At 47.8% G+C, this 13029-nt stretch overlaps 1 protein-coding gene across 1 annotated transcript in view; it reads right to left on the bottom strand.

Annotated features, from left to right (window-relative positions):
• The window catches only part of DNAI1 (dynein axonemal intermediate chain 1), a 66255-nt gene that overhangs the window by 21335 nt on the left and 31891 nt on the right, over positions 1–13029 (bottom strand). Inside the window, exons 5-10 of the mRNA XM_033238256.1 lie at positions 10146–10272; positions 9444–9556; positions 9077–9196; positions 8014–8073; positions 6271–6405; positions 2402–2486 (exon numbers count right to left, since the gene is read on the bottom strand). Coding sequence (XP_033094147.1) covers positions 2402–2486; positions 6271–6405; positions 8014–8073; positions 9077–9196; positions 9444–9556; positions 10146–10272 — 640 coding nt within the window. The remainder of the gene's footprint in view (positions 1–2401; positions 2487–6270; positions 6406–8013; positions 8074–9076; positions 9197–9443; positions 9557–10145; positions 10273–13029) is intronic.

Consider the following 13029-nt stretch of genomic DNA (forward strand, 5'->3'; position numbering starts at 1 on the left):
TCTACTGAAACATCTGTCACACTAAATTGCCTCTGTTTATCCTTTTTGCCTGTTCTCCCCCACCAGACAGATCCTGGAGAGCAGGATACATATATATTCTCTGGGTTTCCAGGGCCTAGCACAGGGCCAGCCACACAACAGACAACCAACAACTATTTAAAGAATGCAGTGAAATCCATGAACAGAAGTGAAGTAGTTCTTGATCTTCTTTTGACAAAGGGTGACCAATTAGAAAATGAATCCTGTCATTCAGTGAAGCCAAGAACATGCCCAGGCATTACCCTGACATCTCCTATAGTACCCATACCTTGAGGTTGTGGGACTTCACTCAAACCTCAAAAATGTCTCAGAACAAAAAAGATTCAAGTGGTCAGAGAGGCGTGAGCTTTGATTATATCAGATATTCCCCAGCTTGGGTTATCTTTGAAAATACTTGAATTCAGAGCAGAGATTAATTGGTAACACTTCTCTATTTTCATGTCTCCTTCATGATTACACTTTTCCAAAGGGAAAAGAGTATGCAATTAAAAAAATCAAAGTTCAATGCATTTTTATGTGACTGTGTTCTTATAAATGAAAGTGGTTCACCAAGGCCAATTTCTCCATGGATATTAATCAGGTTTGCAGCCCTTTGGTGGGCCACTTGCAGAGGCTGGGTTTCAGGAAGCCACGCTGTGTGAGTGACAAACTCATTCACAGCTGCTGTGTTCTTTGACAGCTTTGAAAAGCACTCAAGGTCATTTTCCAGCCTGAATGATAACGAGGGGGCTTGTTTAGGCTGCTGGTTTTGGCAGCCCTGGTTTCTGTGTCCCATGGGTGAGCAATGAGCATCAAGTCACCAAGAAGAGCCCTAGGCTGTCAGCAAAGGAGTCCAGCCAGCATCGAGGAGCTGCCAACTCTGGGAAGGCAGCTGCTCCAAATAAATGCACAACCTCTTAGGGAAATACAAGCCACTTGGGAATGTGCTGTTCATGCCATGGGAAGGATTCCATTTCCCTGACACTGTCAAAGACACCAGAATTTCCCAGGCCCCCAGGATTTAAGCATTTCTGAATCAGTCTCTTTCTTCACCTCATCACTCATTAATTACCAGGATAGATCTATTGAGGGTGTTTACTTAAAATGCCTCTTCCAGCTCAGTGGCTTTGCAGCCTAGCGGCAAAGTGCTTAGGTGGTGGATCCAAGGGGCCTGTGTTCGAGTTCTGATGGCTGCCACTCACACCTCACATTAGCTGTGACTTTGAAAAAGTGGCAACATCCCAGCCTGAGTTTCTCATCTATAAAATGGAGATAATGATGGTATTCACCTCACAGTGTGGCTGTCAGGAACAAACAAAATAATAACATGTAAATTGCATAGCACAATGCCTGACACACAGGCTACTCCCAGTGAATGCTGGAGCTTGTTTCTCACAATTATAACTGTTCCCTTTTCTCCATCCCTTAAGACACAGGTTAGGTCAGGTATGGTAAGGCCCATTCCACCCCACACTTGAGCCTCACCTTCACCTCTGCCCTATATTCTACCCAATCACATCTTCTTCCAGCCTTGCTCTCATCGGGCTATGTTCCTGCCTAGAAAGTTTCAGTTCTCTGAACTGTCTGCAGAAATAGGTCATATTCCTTGCATGATATTCAAGGCCCTTCATAAATGGGCTCTAACAACCTCTTCTGCCTGAACTCTCACCTCTTTTCAATGAAGCCCCTGTTTGGGTCAGGGAGCCTGCTGCCCCTTGTCCCCAGAGTGCATTCCTATTCGGTTTCACTGCCAAGACACTGCTCATGCCATCCCTGTCCAGAACATCCTCCCTGTAGCTATCTTCTCTCTCACACTCTGCTTCTCCCTTGGCATCTAGCTAAGCCCTCTCTAAAGCCTTCCATAACTACTCACACTCATCCCTCATTTTCCTTCTCCCCTACGTGAGGATCCCCAGAGTGGTTTCTGTCTACCCCATACATTCTGGCATTTATAGCATTCCCAAGGTGCACTGAGTAGAGGACAGAGCATAGAATGAGGAAGCTCGAGACCCCTATTTGGGCCCTCTCTGCCGCTCACTAGTCAGGTGACCTTAGCCTTAGCTTCCTCATGTGTAGAGTATGGGCAAGTCTCTGCTCTGCCTGCCTCCCAGGGTTATCAGGAAGATGAGATTGGATCAATGTGCAGGTATTCTTTGCTGCACCATTTCCAGATCTCATCAGTATACACATTGTTTCTAATGCCATCAGTCATGATTAATCCATATAAATCTTGTCTTCCCAGTGACATCCAGAGGACAGAGGGATTATTTTTTCTCTGCTTGCACCTATAGGACCTAGCACGAGACACCCAAATAACCCAAGCGTTTACGAGAATTTTTTAATACAGACAATAATAGTGGTTGCCAGAACTTCAACTTCTTACCTTGAGCAACGTCATCGTATGTATTCTGATTGACCATCCGCTCCACGATCTTAGCAGCTTGGGACACTTTGATGATATCTTCAGTCTGTGGGGATACAGAAACTTCAGGTCCTCATAAACCAGCACTTGGCAAGGTCATATGTCCTGAGCCATGTCACACTTGTAATTGATTCAGCAGTGCCTCTCTGACACTACTCACCCCAGATAGCTCTGTAAAGGTTTCTCTGCATATCTCAAGACTCAGCTCATGCCACTACCCTCTTCTAGGAACTCCTACCTCACAAGTGGCACAAAGGGTCTGAGCTGATATACTTGGCCCCTGGGTAGAACCTGCTTCATGCTTTCATTCTGGACTTGTTTTCGAGAAGGCCTATCTCTGAGCACAAGACAGGGCATTGAAGAGAGCCCAGGAAGGGTCTGCAGCAGAAAGCAGACAAGGGCAGGTTGGAGCCTTCTTTGGTGGAGACAGAAAAGTTTTACCAGCTCAGAGAGTGACAGACTCCCATTAAAGGCCTCAGAGATCATCTGGTTTTAGCCCTTACTCAAAGGCTGAGGAAGGCACCAAGGCCCAAAGAGGGGAGAGACATGTTTATATACATGGAGTACAAGGCAGAACTGAGACTCCTAATTCCAGACCCTCCCCATAACCCAGACCAATGAGAAAGCAGGAAGCTTAACTTCAGGAAAACGGGACTCATCTTGAACCAAAAGGAAGCTTGCCATTGTATGAAATTCCTTAAATCCCCAAGAAGAGGTGCTTGGCAGGCTGACAGAAGAGCAAAGAGTTTGGGACTGACAGGAAAGGCGCAGAGGGTTTAGGGCAGGTGGCAGGAGTGAGCCAACTGAATGGGCAGCCCTCCCAGGTGGGGCCAGGGGGCCAGGCCCATGGCTCCCAAGGATTCGATGTCTCAGAAACAGCAGTGTCAGGTAGCGGTTAAAAGGATGGATTCGAGAGCCACACAGACCTGCACTCCTATCCCATCCCACCACAATTAGAACTCGGTGGCAACCTCTGGCAAGTTACTTAGCTTTTCTGAGTCTTAGAGGCCTCATGGTAAGTGGGGGCAGATGGTGGCATCTGCCTCATCAGGTCATTCTGATGGTGAAATGTGATAATACATGTTAGTGTTTAACCCAGCTCCCAGTGGTGATGGTGTCAGAGGAAACATGCAGAGTAGTGCAGCGGAGGGTTATGAGGTCAATTCTGGGGAACTGACCTTTGAGGACCTTTTGCCATGCCTGAAAGAGACTCCAAGTTTATCTTAGAAAACTGACCAAGGAGGACATTAATTGGAGTCTTGCAGTCACGGACCTCAGAGTTCACCTGGTTCCAGCTATGCTCTCTATTCTCTGACCCAGAGCAGGAATCCTCTCCCCTTAGCAGCTTCCTGGCAAGTGTGACTCTCCCCAGGTCAGGCAGTGTTTTCTGTGGCCAGATAGCCAGTTAGCTGATACTACCCCCCTGCATCTTCTACCTATGGGACCCAACTCTGTCCTCTGGCCACAAGGAATTGGATGCTTGGTGATAGCTCCTTTGAGGTAGGAGGACACAGCCACATGCCCTCAAGTCAGCACTTCCTTGGGTGACTCCTCCCAGCTCCATCAGTTATGACATGGCATATCAATAACAATAACTGCCATTTATTGATCAGTAGCACAAAAGTGTTATGTTAGGGGCTGCCCTTGTATTATCTTGGGTTCTCATGAAAATCTTGCAAAGTAAGTATCATCAGGGCATCTTTACAGATGAAGAAACTGAGGTTTTAGAAAAACTGAGCTAAAAAATGGCAAAACCAGGATATAAATCCAGGTCTGTAGGCTCCAGGGTCCATGCTCTCAGACCCACACAGCCAGCCAGTGCCTCCCCAGCCTGACCACTCCTCTCCTGGCCCTGGGAGATGCAGGTTTCCAGTTGTGTTCTGAGGAGAGTGTTGTGGGCTGTCACCTCCCTTGTCCCAGATACTATACTACTGGAGCAGTCACATATCTTTATTGGTTCTGACTGAACGTGCAGCCTGTGAGCTCTTTCCTCCTTTCCTACCTAATCATTCGGATCAGACAAATGTGCATTGATTTCTGTGAATTCACCCAAATCATTAATAAGACAGAGAGCTGAGGTCCACCAAGGAGGCCCTTCCTATAAGATATCATGAAGTTTTTATCTTTTCTCCCCTCCAGCACATTTGAGTTTTCTACCCACATAATCAGACCCCATTCTTTGAGGAAGCGGTGTCATTCTTCTCAAGCACTGGGCCTGGGCAATGGGGAAGGTGACTGCCTCTCCCACTGTGTTGCACAGACAGCCTGGCCCAGTACTTGGGATTTCTAATTATTGCCTTGGGGAGAGGGTGCACACCAAGGCATTCACTGGGTGGGGCTGGGGAGGGTGTCCTGCCTCCCATGTGGACTTGGTCCAGAGGGCTGGAATCTGCTTGTACCATAGTCTTCCAAGTCAGCTAAGCTGGAAGAGTCCAGTGTGATGGAGAGGAATGGTCCCTCATCCCTGAGGATGTTAGATACCAACTCTGGCAAGGCTTAGAACGCAGGTCAGATTCTAGTCTCAGCCACAGGGACTTTTCTTCTGGTTTCTAGGTCCTGGTGATTATAGTTGAGGTTTCTGCAACCATGGGTCCCAGCACAGACCTCATAACCCCGATGGATCTTCATGTCAACCCTGACCTAGGCCCGTGGCCCCTGTGAAGCCTCTAACCTCTAGAGAATGGATCAGAGGAAGCCAAGGGTCTGCACAGAGTAGCAGGGCAGGGGCTCCATCTTTCACCTCAGAGTTCCAGTACCCAGCACGGCCGTGATCACTAGGTGCTTGGTCAGTGGTCAGTGATTGAATAAAACAGCATTGGGACAGTTCCTATAAAGCCAAGGCAGGGGACCCTCAAACTTCCCCTAAAATGTGACATGATCAGGATAATGAAACGGAATTAAGCAAGAGTGGACACACCTCAGGCATAGGAAGCAGCACTTCCTTTAACTGGTCCAGCTTCAATTCTGGAGTGGAGCAGAACCACTTCCCCCAGAGCAGCCATGAGAACTCTCCGAGGTGCTGAAACCAGTCCCCAGATTCCTGTGGACATTGTCCCTCCCATGCCACTGCAAGTCAAACCCATCCTGATCCACAATGGGACTCTGGTTCCTGATTCAGATTTCTCTCTGTTAAACGGACAAATGTGGCCCTTCAGCGTCTCCCTGTGGCGACCCTCCCTTCAGTGACTCCCTATAGTTTCATCACTGTGACTCCCATGATGATCCCCAAACCTATGCTGCCTAGACCCATAGTGAGCCCCCAAACCGTGACCTTTATAATGACTTCTACATGGCTTTTCATGGAAAATCTAGCCCAGGGTGGCCAAATCCATTGGCCTAGCATTGGTGGTACCTATGATCATCTCTGATCTGGCTCCTGGCCCTGAAGATTCACCTACAGTATAGGGCACAAGTAAACCCAAGTACTGAAAGTGAAAAAACATCTCACTTTCCCAAATCCTATAAGCCCTTGCCCAGGGAAGTGGTGCTTTATCCTCACATCCCACCCCCACCCTGAGCAGACTCTCCAGCCCTTCCAGAAGGCATATAGAGCTTTCAATAAGGATCATGTCTTCTGTTACCCTCTAGCTCAATAATTCTGAAATACTGCTAGCCCCCAGATCTATCTTACTGTGGGGAGGCATGGAACGCTAGAGGCAGTTGTAGCTCTCCTCACATCTTCCCCTAAGGGAAGAATTATTTATACCTCAACATTAGCCCCTGATTTAAGTATCTGTGAACCCCTCCCAGACAGCCAGGCTTCTGTCTACCCAGAGGCCAAGGCCTCATTCAGAAATTCTGTGGCAGAGCTGTAGGAACTAACACCAAACCTGAGACTCCATAGATGTCAGCTTCCTCATGGCCATCTTCCCTGACTTTTTAGCCACCGGAGTCTTTGCCTTCTCTTTCTCTTTGGTCTTTTCCTGCTTCTCAAGTTCCTCTACGTAGGCATCATAGATCTCCCACTAGGCAAGGGTGAGATGAGAAGGATCATTATAAGGTGAAATCTTTACCCAGACAGCTCTTTTCAGCCTTCAAGACTTAAGGAGTTGGTCATGTTAACCCTGGTCACAAGCATCTTCTACTTGGCCCATTGGAATTATGTATTCAATACTTGTCTTCCCTACTAACAATCAGCTCTGGAACAAGAATGAAAGAGTTCTAAGGACATCTCTGGGCTGGGCTTAAATACCCTGAAACCCAGAGGCTGAGTCTTCAGCTACATATCAACATTGTTCTAGCACGCAGCCCCCAGCAGGCAGAACAAATGGGCAAACATCACGCTGGTTCCCATTTTTGTTGGTGATTTAAAAGACTCTGAACTAGAACATTAAAAAAAAAAAAGGCCAGGCACAATGGCTTACACCTGTAATGCCAGCACTTTAGGAGGCTGAGGCAGGTGGATTGCTTGAGCCCAGAAGTTCAAGACCAGCCTGGGAAACATGGCGAAACTCCATCTCTACAAAAAATACAAAAATATACCAGGTGTGGTGGCATGTGCCTGTGGTCCCAGCTACTCAGGAGGCTGAGATGGGAGGATCGCTTGAGCCCAGGAGGCAGAAATTGCAGTGAGCCAAGACCGTGCCACTGCACTCCAGCCTGGGTGACAGAGCAAGGCCTTGTCTCAAATATATATTTTATGTATATATCTTCATCTCCCCGCCCCTACCCCTGGACGTGGCATAAACATACTGGCTCAGGCTGGCTGTCTATGGCACTGACCACACCTCAGCATTAAAAGGAGGTAAGCAAAAGGTAAAGGAACATTTGCTAAATGGATCTGACAGGAAGAGAAACCCAAGGATAGTAGCAGAGGAAGCAGCAAGGATCTAGGGCTGGGCAAATGCCCCTGATAACACCGTGTGCTCCCTAGAGCTGGGCAGTCACTGCCACCTGGAGGTCAGATAAGCAAACCTTATATTTAATAATTCCCCCACAGTCTCCTATTCCACATTGCAAAGTACTCCAATCTTTGTTATCTCATTCAGACCCTCCAACAACTCTGTGAGGCAGCTTGTCATCCTCTCTTTACAGACAAAGAAACTGAGGCATTAAAAGTGACAGGGTTTGCTCAGGATCTTAAAGTATGAACAGAAAATGTGAGGTCTGAGATCAGGTCTCCTGGCACCATATCCTGTTCAAATAAGTGTGGCCATCCAGGAGGACTTGAAGGGGGAGGAGGGGGGCTGCAGGAACACTGCAGGGTCAGAGTGCTAACACTTTGGAGTCAGTCACAGAGTCACGGGGTGCCACAGGTTCCAGAGAGTCCATGGAAACAAATGTTCTCCCCTGGCCATGGAAGAAGCTCCATCCAGAAGCCATGCCTATTTCCAGCTTGGACAATCTTGCCCTTGAGTCATGTGGCTGGCCCACAGCTCACTGTATAGGGACCTGCTGTCTCATGTGCCTGCTGTTCAGAGCCTGGATGCTCAGGACAGTGAGCAGAAAGGCAGGTAGATGAGGAGGGCAGACTGCCAGAGGAGCCCTTGACCCAATGTTGCCTTTGCTGCTAAATGAGGAAAGGATACATAGAGGTGGGTGGTAACGAGTTTCAGCCTGGCCCGGGGTCTTACCTGATTGGCTGTGGCTGAAAAGTTTGTCCTGGGAGGAGGTTCCATCTGGCATTCTCGATCCTAAAGAACAAGACAACAGGAGACCCACAGAAAGCCCTCAACTCCTTCTCACTTATTCTAACAGTATATCTTTGAGAGAAGCATTTTGGTTGGGGCTGATGGAGGTGTGGGACACAGAGCTGGGCAAGTAAAGAGGGGGTTGGGTGAAGAACTGAATGATGCATTCAAAGCCCATATTGTGTCCATTCTGGCCTCCTTCAGAAGAAGTATAAGCCAGAAAGCAGGGGCAGGGAAGCCTGACTGTGCCCATTTTAACCAAGGCACAGTCCAAGTGGGGGATGAACAGATCTGCAGGATGCCAGGCCAGGGCACAGAGGTCAGCCCCTGGCAGGCCATCAGACTAACACCCCTTGCCCTGAGAAGGCCTCTCTAATACGAGGGTCTCTGGCTCCATCAGGGGAATGTGCCCCCTTCCCATTGTGTATCACCCAGATTACCAAATGTCAGCATAGGGACCACACAGGGTGATGAGGCACTGTCAAAAAATTCACCCTGTAGACCTCGCCCTCCATCTGTAGATTCATTTCTGTAGAACCTGCCCTTATGTGTGAATCTCTCACCTGAAACCCTGAGAGGCTCCCTCAGCCTGGTTCTCAGGAGCCTCTCTTACGAGTCAGGGAACTTTCTGGCCTTTGCCAGCTGGTCTGTCACAGAGATCAACTTCAGTTGAACTGGCTCCTAGGCCTCCTGTTCCCTGAACATACTGTGGCCTCCCCTCCCAAGTCCTAATTTCTACCCCTCTACAAAGCCCAGATCCAGTTGAAGTCTCCCAGTGGAGTTTTGGGAGCTCTAGCCTCCATGTTACTCCCTCTAAACTCCTGCCTGGATAGCTTACAGAAACCTGAACGCATGCTCTCAGCTCTCCCTGGGGAGATAAACTGTAGCATCTGTTGTCCGGTCACCCCTGCCAGGCTGAGGTCTGCTAGGGCCAGGGTCAGGCCTGCTTCTTCCTTGCCAGGCACAGTGAAGAGCTGCAAAGGGGCTAGGGTGGGGATTGCTCTACCCGGAGAGGGTTGTTGAAGGTCTGTGAGGCCCTCTCACTGAAGTTGAACTGGTTAGTGAGCTTTCGCTCTTTGGGCTGCTTAGGAGTCATCAATTCTTCTTCAGTCACTTTTTCAGCTGCCTGAAAATAAAGATCCAGTGGATCAGGACTCAGCTGTGAGAAGGAGGTGGTAGAAAACTGGGAGATGGGGCGAGTCCTGTTCTGCGATAGGAAAGAGGTAGGAGAGTGTGATGCTGCCAGACACATTGGCACCTGCAGCCTCTTTTCTCACTTTTGGCCTCCCTCCTCCTTTCCCAAGTTACCCATGAAGCCTCTATCCACAACTTGAGCTGGAAGAAGAGGGACACAGAGCCATATTATACTGTACCCCAGCTGCAGGCACATCTGTTTGACTGCCAGACTCAGTTTCTAACTCCTTGGGCTCTTCATCTTCTTCGAGGTTTTCTGTTTCTGAAATCACCTTGGCAGACTCCTGAGAACCTTGGTAGGATACTGCCAATGAGTTCAAAGTCTAAGCCTGCTCTCCCAATCCGTGGCAGGGAGGGCCTTCTTGGTTTCTGCTTTTCAGACACTACCTGTCCCTGGGGTTGTTCTTGGCCTGAGTGTCATGGGTTGGCTCCCTGACCTATTCAGGACAGCCGGCTATTGGGCTTTTTTTTTTTTTTTTTTTTTTGAGACGGAGTCTTGCTGTGTCACCCAGGCTGGAGTGCAGTGGTGGCACAATCTTGGCTCACTGCAACCTCTGCCTCCCAGGTTCAAGTAATTCCCCTGCTTCAGCCTCCCAAGTAGCTGGGACTACAGGCACGTGCCACCACGCCTGGCTAATTTTTTGTATTTTTAGTAGAAACGGGGTTTCACTGTGTTAGCCAGGATAGTCTCGATCTCCTAACCTCATGATCCACCCGCCTCCCAAAGTGCTGAGATTACAGACAAGAACTACCGTGCCCGGCCTGGACTTTATGTTAATAGAGGCTCTGCAAAGTACTGGCTTAGAGGTATACTCCCTAGAGTGACCAGAATAAGGGGAGCAGGCTCAGGGCTGTAGCTTCAGGATGGCCCAGAGTCCTACCTGCCACCAATTCATCACGATAATGCTGCCGCCGTCCTTCATCTGAGTCTTTGGGGATCAGGTTCCCAACCTGGGTGTAGTGAACTGCCAGTTGGTTCACAAAGCCAATAGGCTTATATGTGCCTTCCTAAGAAGAGATGGGCTGAGTCAGACTGGGGGTCCTTAAAAGAGCTGGAGTCAAAATATAGTCTGCTTTCATCCTCTAAGATCAAAGGGCCGGGCGCGGTGGCTCAAGCCTGTAATCCCAGCACTTTGGGAGGCCGAGACGGGCGGATCACGAGGTCAGGAGATCGAGACCATCCTGGCTAACACGGTGCAACCCCGTCTCTACTAAAAAATACAAAAAAAAAACTAGCCGGGCGAGGTGGCGGGCGCCTGTAGTCCCAGCTACTCCGGAGGCTGAGGCAGGAGAATGGCGTAAACCCGGGAGACGGAGCTTGTAGTGAGCTGAGATCCGGCCACTGCACTCCAGCCTGGGCGACAGAGCGAGACTCCGTCTCAAAAAAAAAAAAAAAAAAAAAGATCAAAGACAGTCCATCTTTGTTAAAGGGAAATGTAACTCACCAAATCCTCAGTTAATCTGAAGTTTTCACTGCATTTCAGTTTAAAGAAGAAAAGGAAGAGAAGGCAAATGAAATATAATCTTTTTTAAAGTTATCATCAAGGATTTATTTTAAAATACCTTGCCTTTCCAACCTCAAGTGGCTCCAGATTTGCCTATCATCGGCTTATATGTCTTGTCTCCTACTTCCATGCCAAGGGTTTCTAGTTCACTTGCCATACCACATACCACATATAGGCAGATATAGTCATCAAACACACCTGGCATAGCCCTCTCTTACTGTACTTAGTGGATTCTAAGCCTGGATAGATCCTCAGAGACAACCCCAATACCCTCATTCCATGCAAGAGGACCATGGAATTCCAGAAAAGATATGGGTTGGCATTTGTCCGGGTCACACAGCAAATGAGAAGCAGGATTAGGCTTACAGCCCAGGTCATTTTGTTCATCCATTCTTGAAATAATTTTTGAACAGCTTCAAAGTGCCAAGTATTTTCCAGGTGCCTGGGATATAAAGCTGAGAAAAAGTAGACACAATCCCTTATTTCACAGAGCTTATAGTCTGGTTCCTTCAAATAGCCTCCTCATTGATCAGCACCCTTGCAACCACTAAAATTGACTTGGAGACTGGAGATCTCTTCCTTCTTTTAAAACAGATCTGCAAACCCTTTTCAAGCCATATAGAAACTATGTTTGTATGGCACACTATGGTAAACTTACAGTAGAGGAAACCAGTTCATGGGGTCCAGCTGCACAGATCTCCCTGCCCCTGGAGGACTGGAAGGATCGCCATCACCCAAGTTGGGAAGCTCTGTATTTAAAAGTCACCACAGAGCCCTTCCTCTTTCAGTAACTCAGATGTATGGGAAAATGAGACAGTGCGGTGGTTAAGAGCATGGTCTTCGGAGGCAGGCAGAATTGGGTTTGAATCTTTATCCTGCTTCTTATTATCTTCATGACTTTGGGCTTAACCACTCTAAGCCCTAAGTTCTTCATCTATAAAAGAAGGCTAATACTATCTAATTTGCATGATAATTGTAAGTATTAAAAATAATAAAAACAACCTATTAGTGTCTGACACATAATAAATGCTCAATATTAATGTTCAATAAAATAGTAACTATTTTCATGATGAAGATTCCCAAGGGAATAAATTACCCTTACAGTTTTATTTGAGATTTCACCTTCATCCTGTCCCCAGTAGTTGACTGGGATCTTCCTCTTCAGTTTAGGAATGAAATCCAGATTCTATTGCTTCTGTGAGAGGAGGGAAGGCATGCCTAGATCAGAACCATCTGCCTCCCTACTCCACCACATCAAAGAAAAGTAGCAGCTTTGGGGACCTAAAGCTCTTTCAGGACTAATGAGATGGAAACCAGCTCTGTGGAAAGATGTCACCAGTCATGGGAGGCTGTTGGAAGGTTGGGTACGGTGAGCTTTCCCAGGAGACTTGGGCTCCCAAATGAGGAGCAAGAGGAGTATGTTGAAATTGACAAGGCAATGCCAATTCTTTGCCTGTAGTGTGCTTCCCATGGCCAGCACGCTGAATCTTACAGAGGTCCTCTTTCAGAGGTCAGAAGGACAGGAGCCCATAGAGTGCACTGTGCTCCAGCATAACATCAGGGAGGATAAGGCAGCTTCCCTCTGACCTTTTCGGGCTGCCCAAGGGAAGCCATTCGCAAAACTCACGAGTAGCACCTTTCAAGAAACGTTTCTGGGGCCGGGCGCGGTGGCTCATGCCTGTAATCCCAGCACTTTGGGAGGCTAAGGCAGGCGGATCACGAGGTTAGGAGATCGAGACCATCCTGGCTAACACGGTGAAATCCCATCTCCACTAAAAATACAAAAAATTAGCCGGGCGCTTGTAGTCCCAGCTACTTGTGGGGCTGAGGGAGCAGAATGGTGTGAACTCCGGAGGCGGAGCTTGCAGTGAGCCGAGATCCCGCCACTGCACTCCAGCCTGGGCGACAGAGTGAGACTCCGTCTCAAAAAAAAAAAAGAGAGAAAAAAGAAACGTTTCTGGATTTGTGTAGGGGTTGACTACACAATCTTAAATAAGAAGCAGTATGTTCAAGAAATCTTTCACAAACACTCACACACAAATGTTCATAGCAGCATTAGTCACAATAGCCAAAAAACAGAAACAATTCAAATGAATATCAACTGATGAATGGATAAATAGAATGTAGTATATTCATACAAGTGAATATTATTTGGCAATAAAAAGAAATGAAGTAGCGATACATGCTACAACATGAATTGAAAACATCATGCTAAATGAGATGAGCCAGTCACAAAAGACCACATGCTGTATAATTCCAC

The sequence above is a fragment of the Trachypithecus francoisi genome, unplaced genomic scaffold (assembly GCF_009764315.1).
Source record: "Trachypithecus francoisi isolate TF-2019V2 unplaced genomic scaffold, Tfra_2.0 Lachesis_group16, whole genome shotgun sequence".
NCBI classification, from domain to species: domain Eukaryota; kingdom Metazoa; phylum Chordata; class Mammalia; order Primates; family Cercopithecidae; genus Trachypithecus; species Trachypithecus francoisi.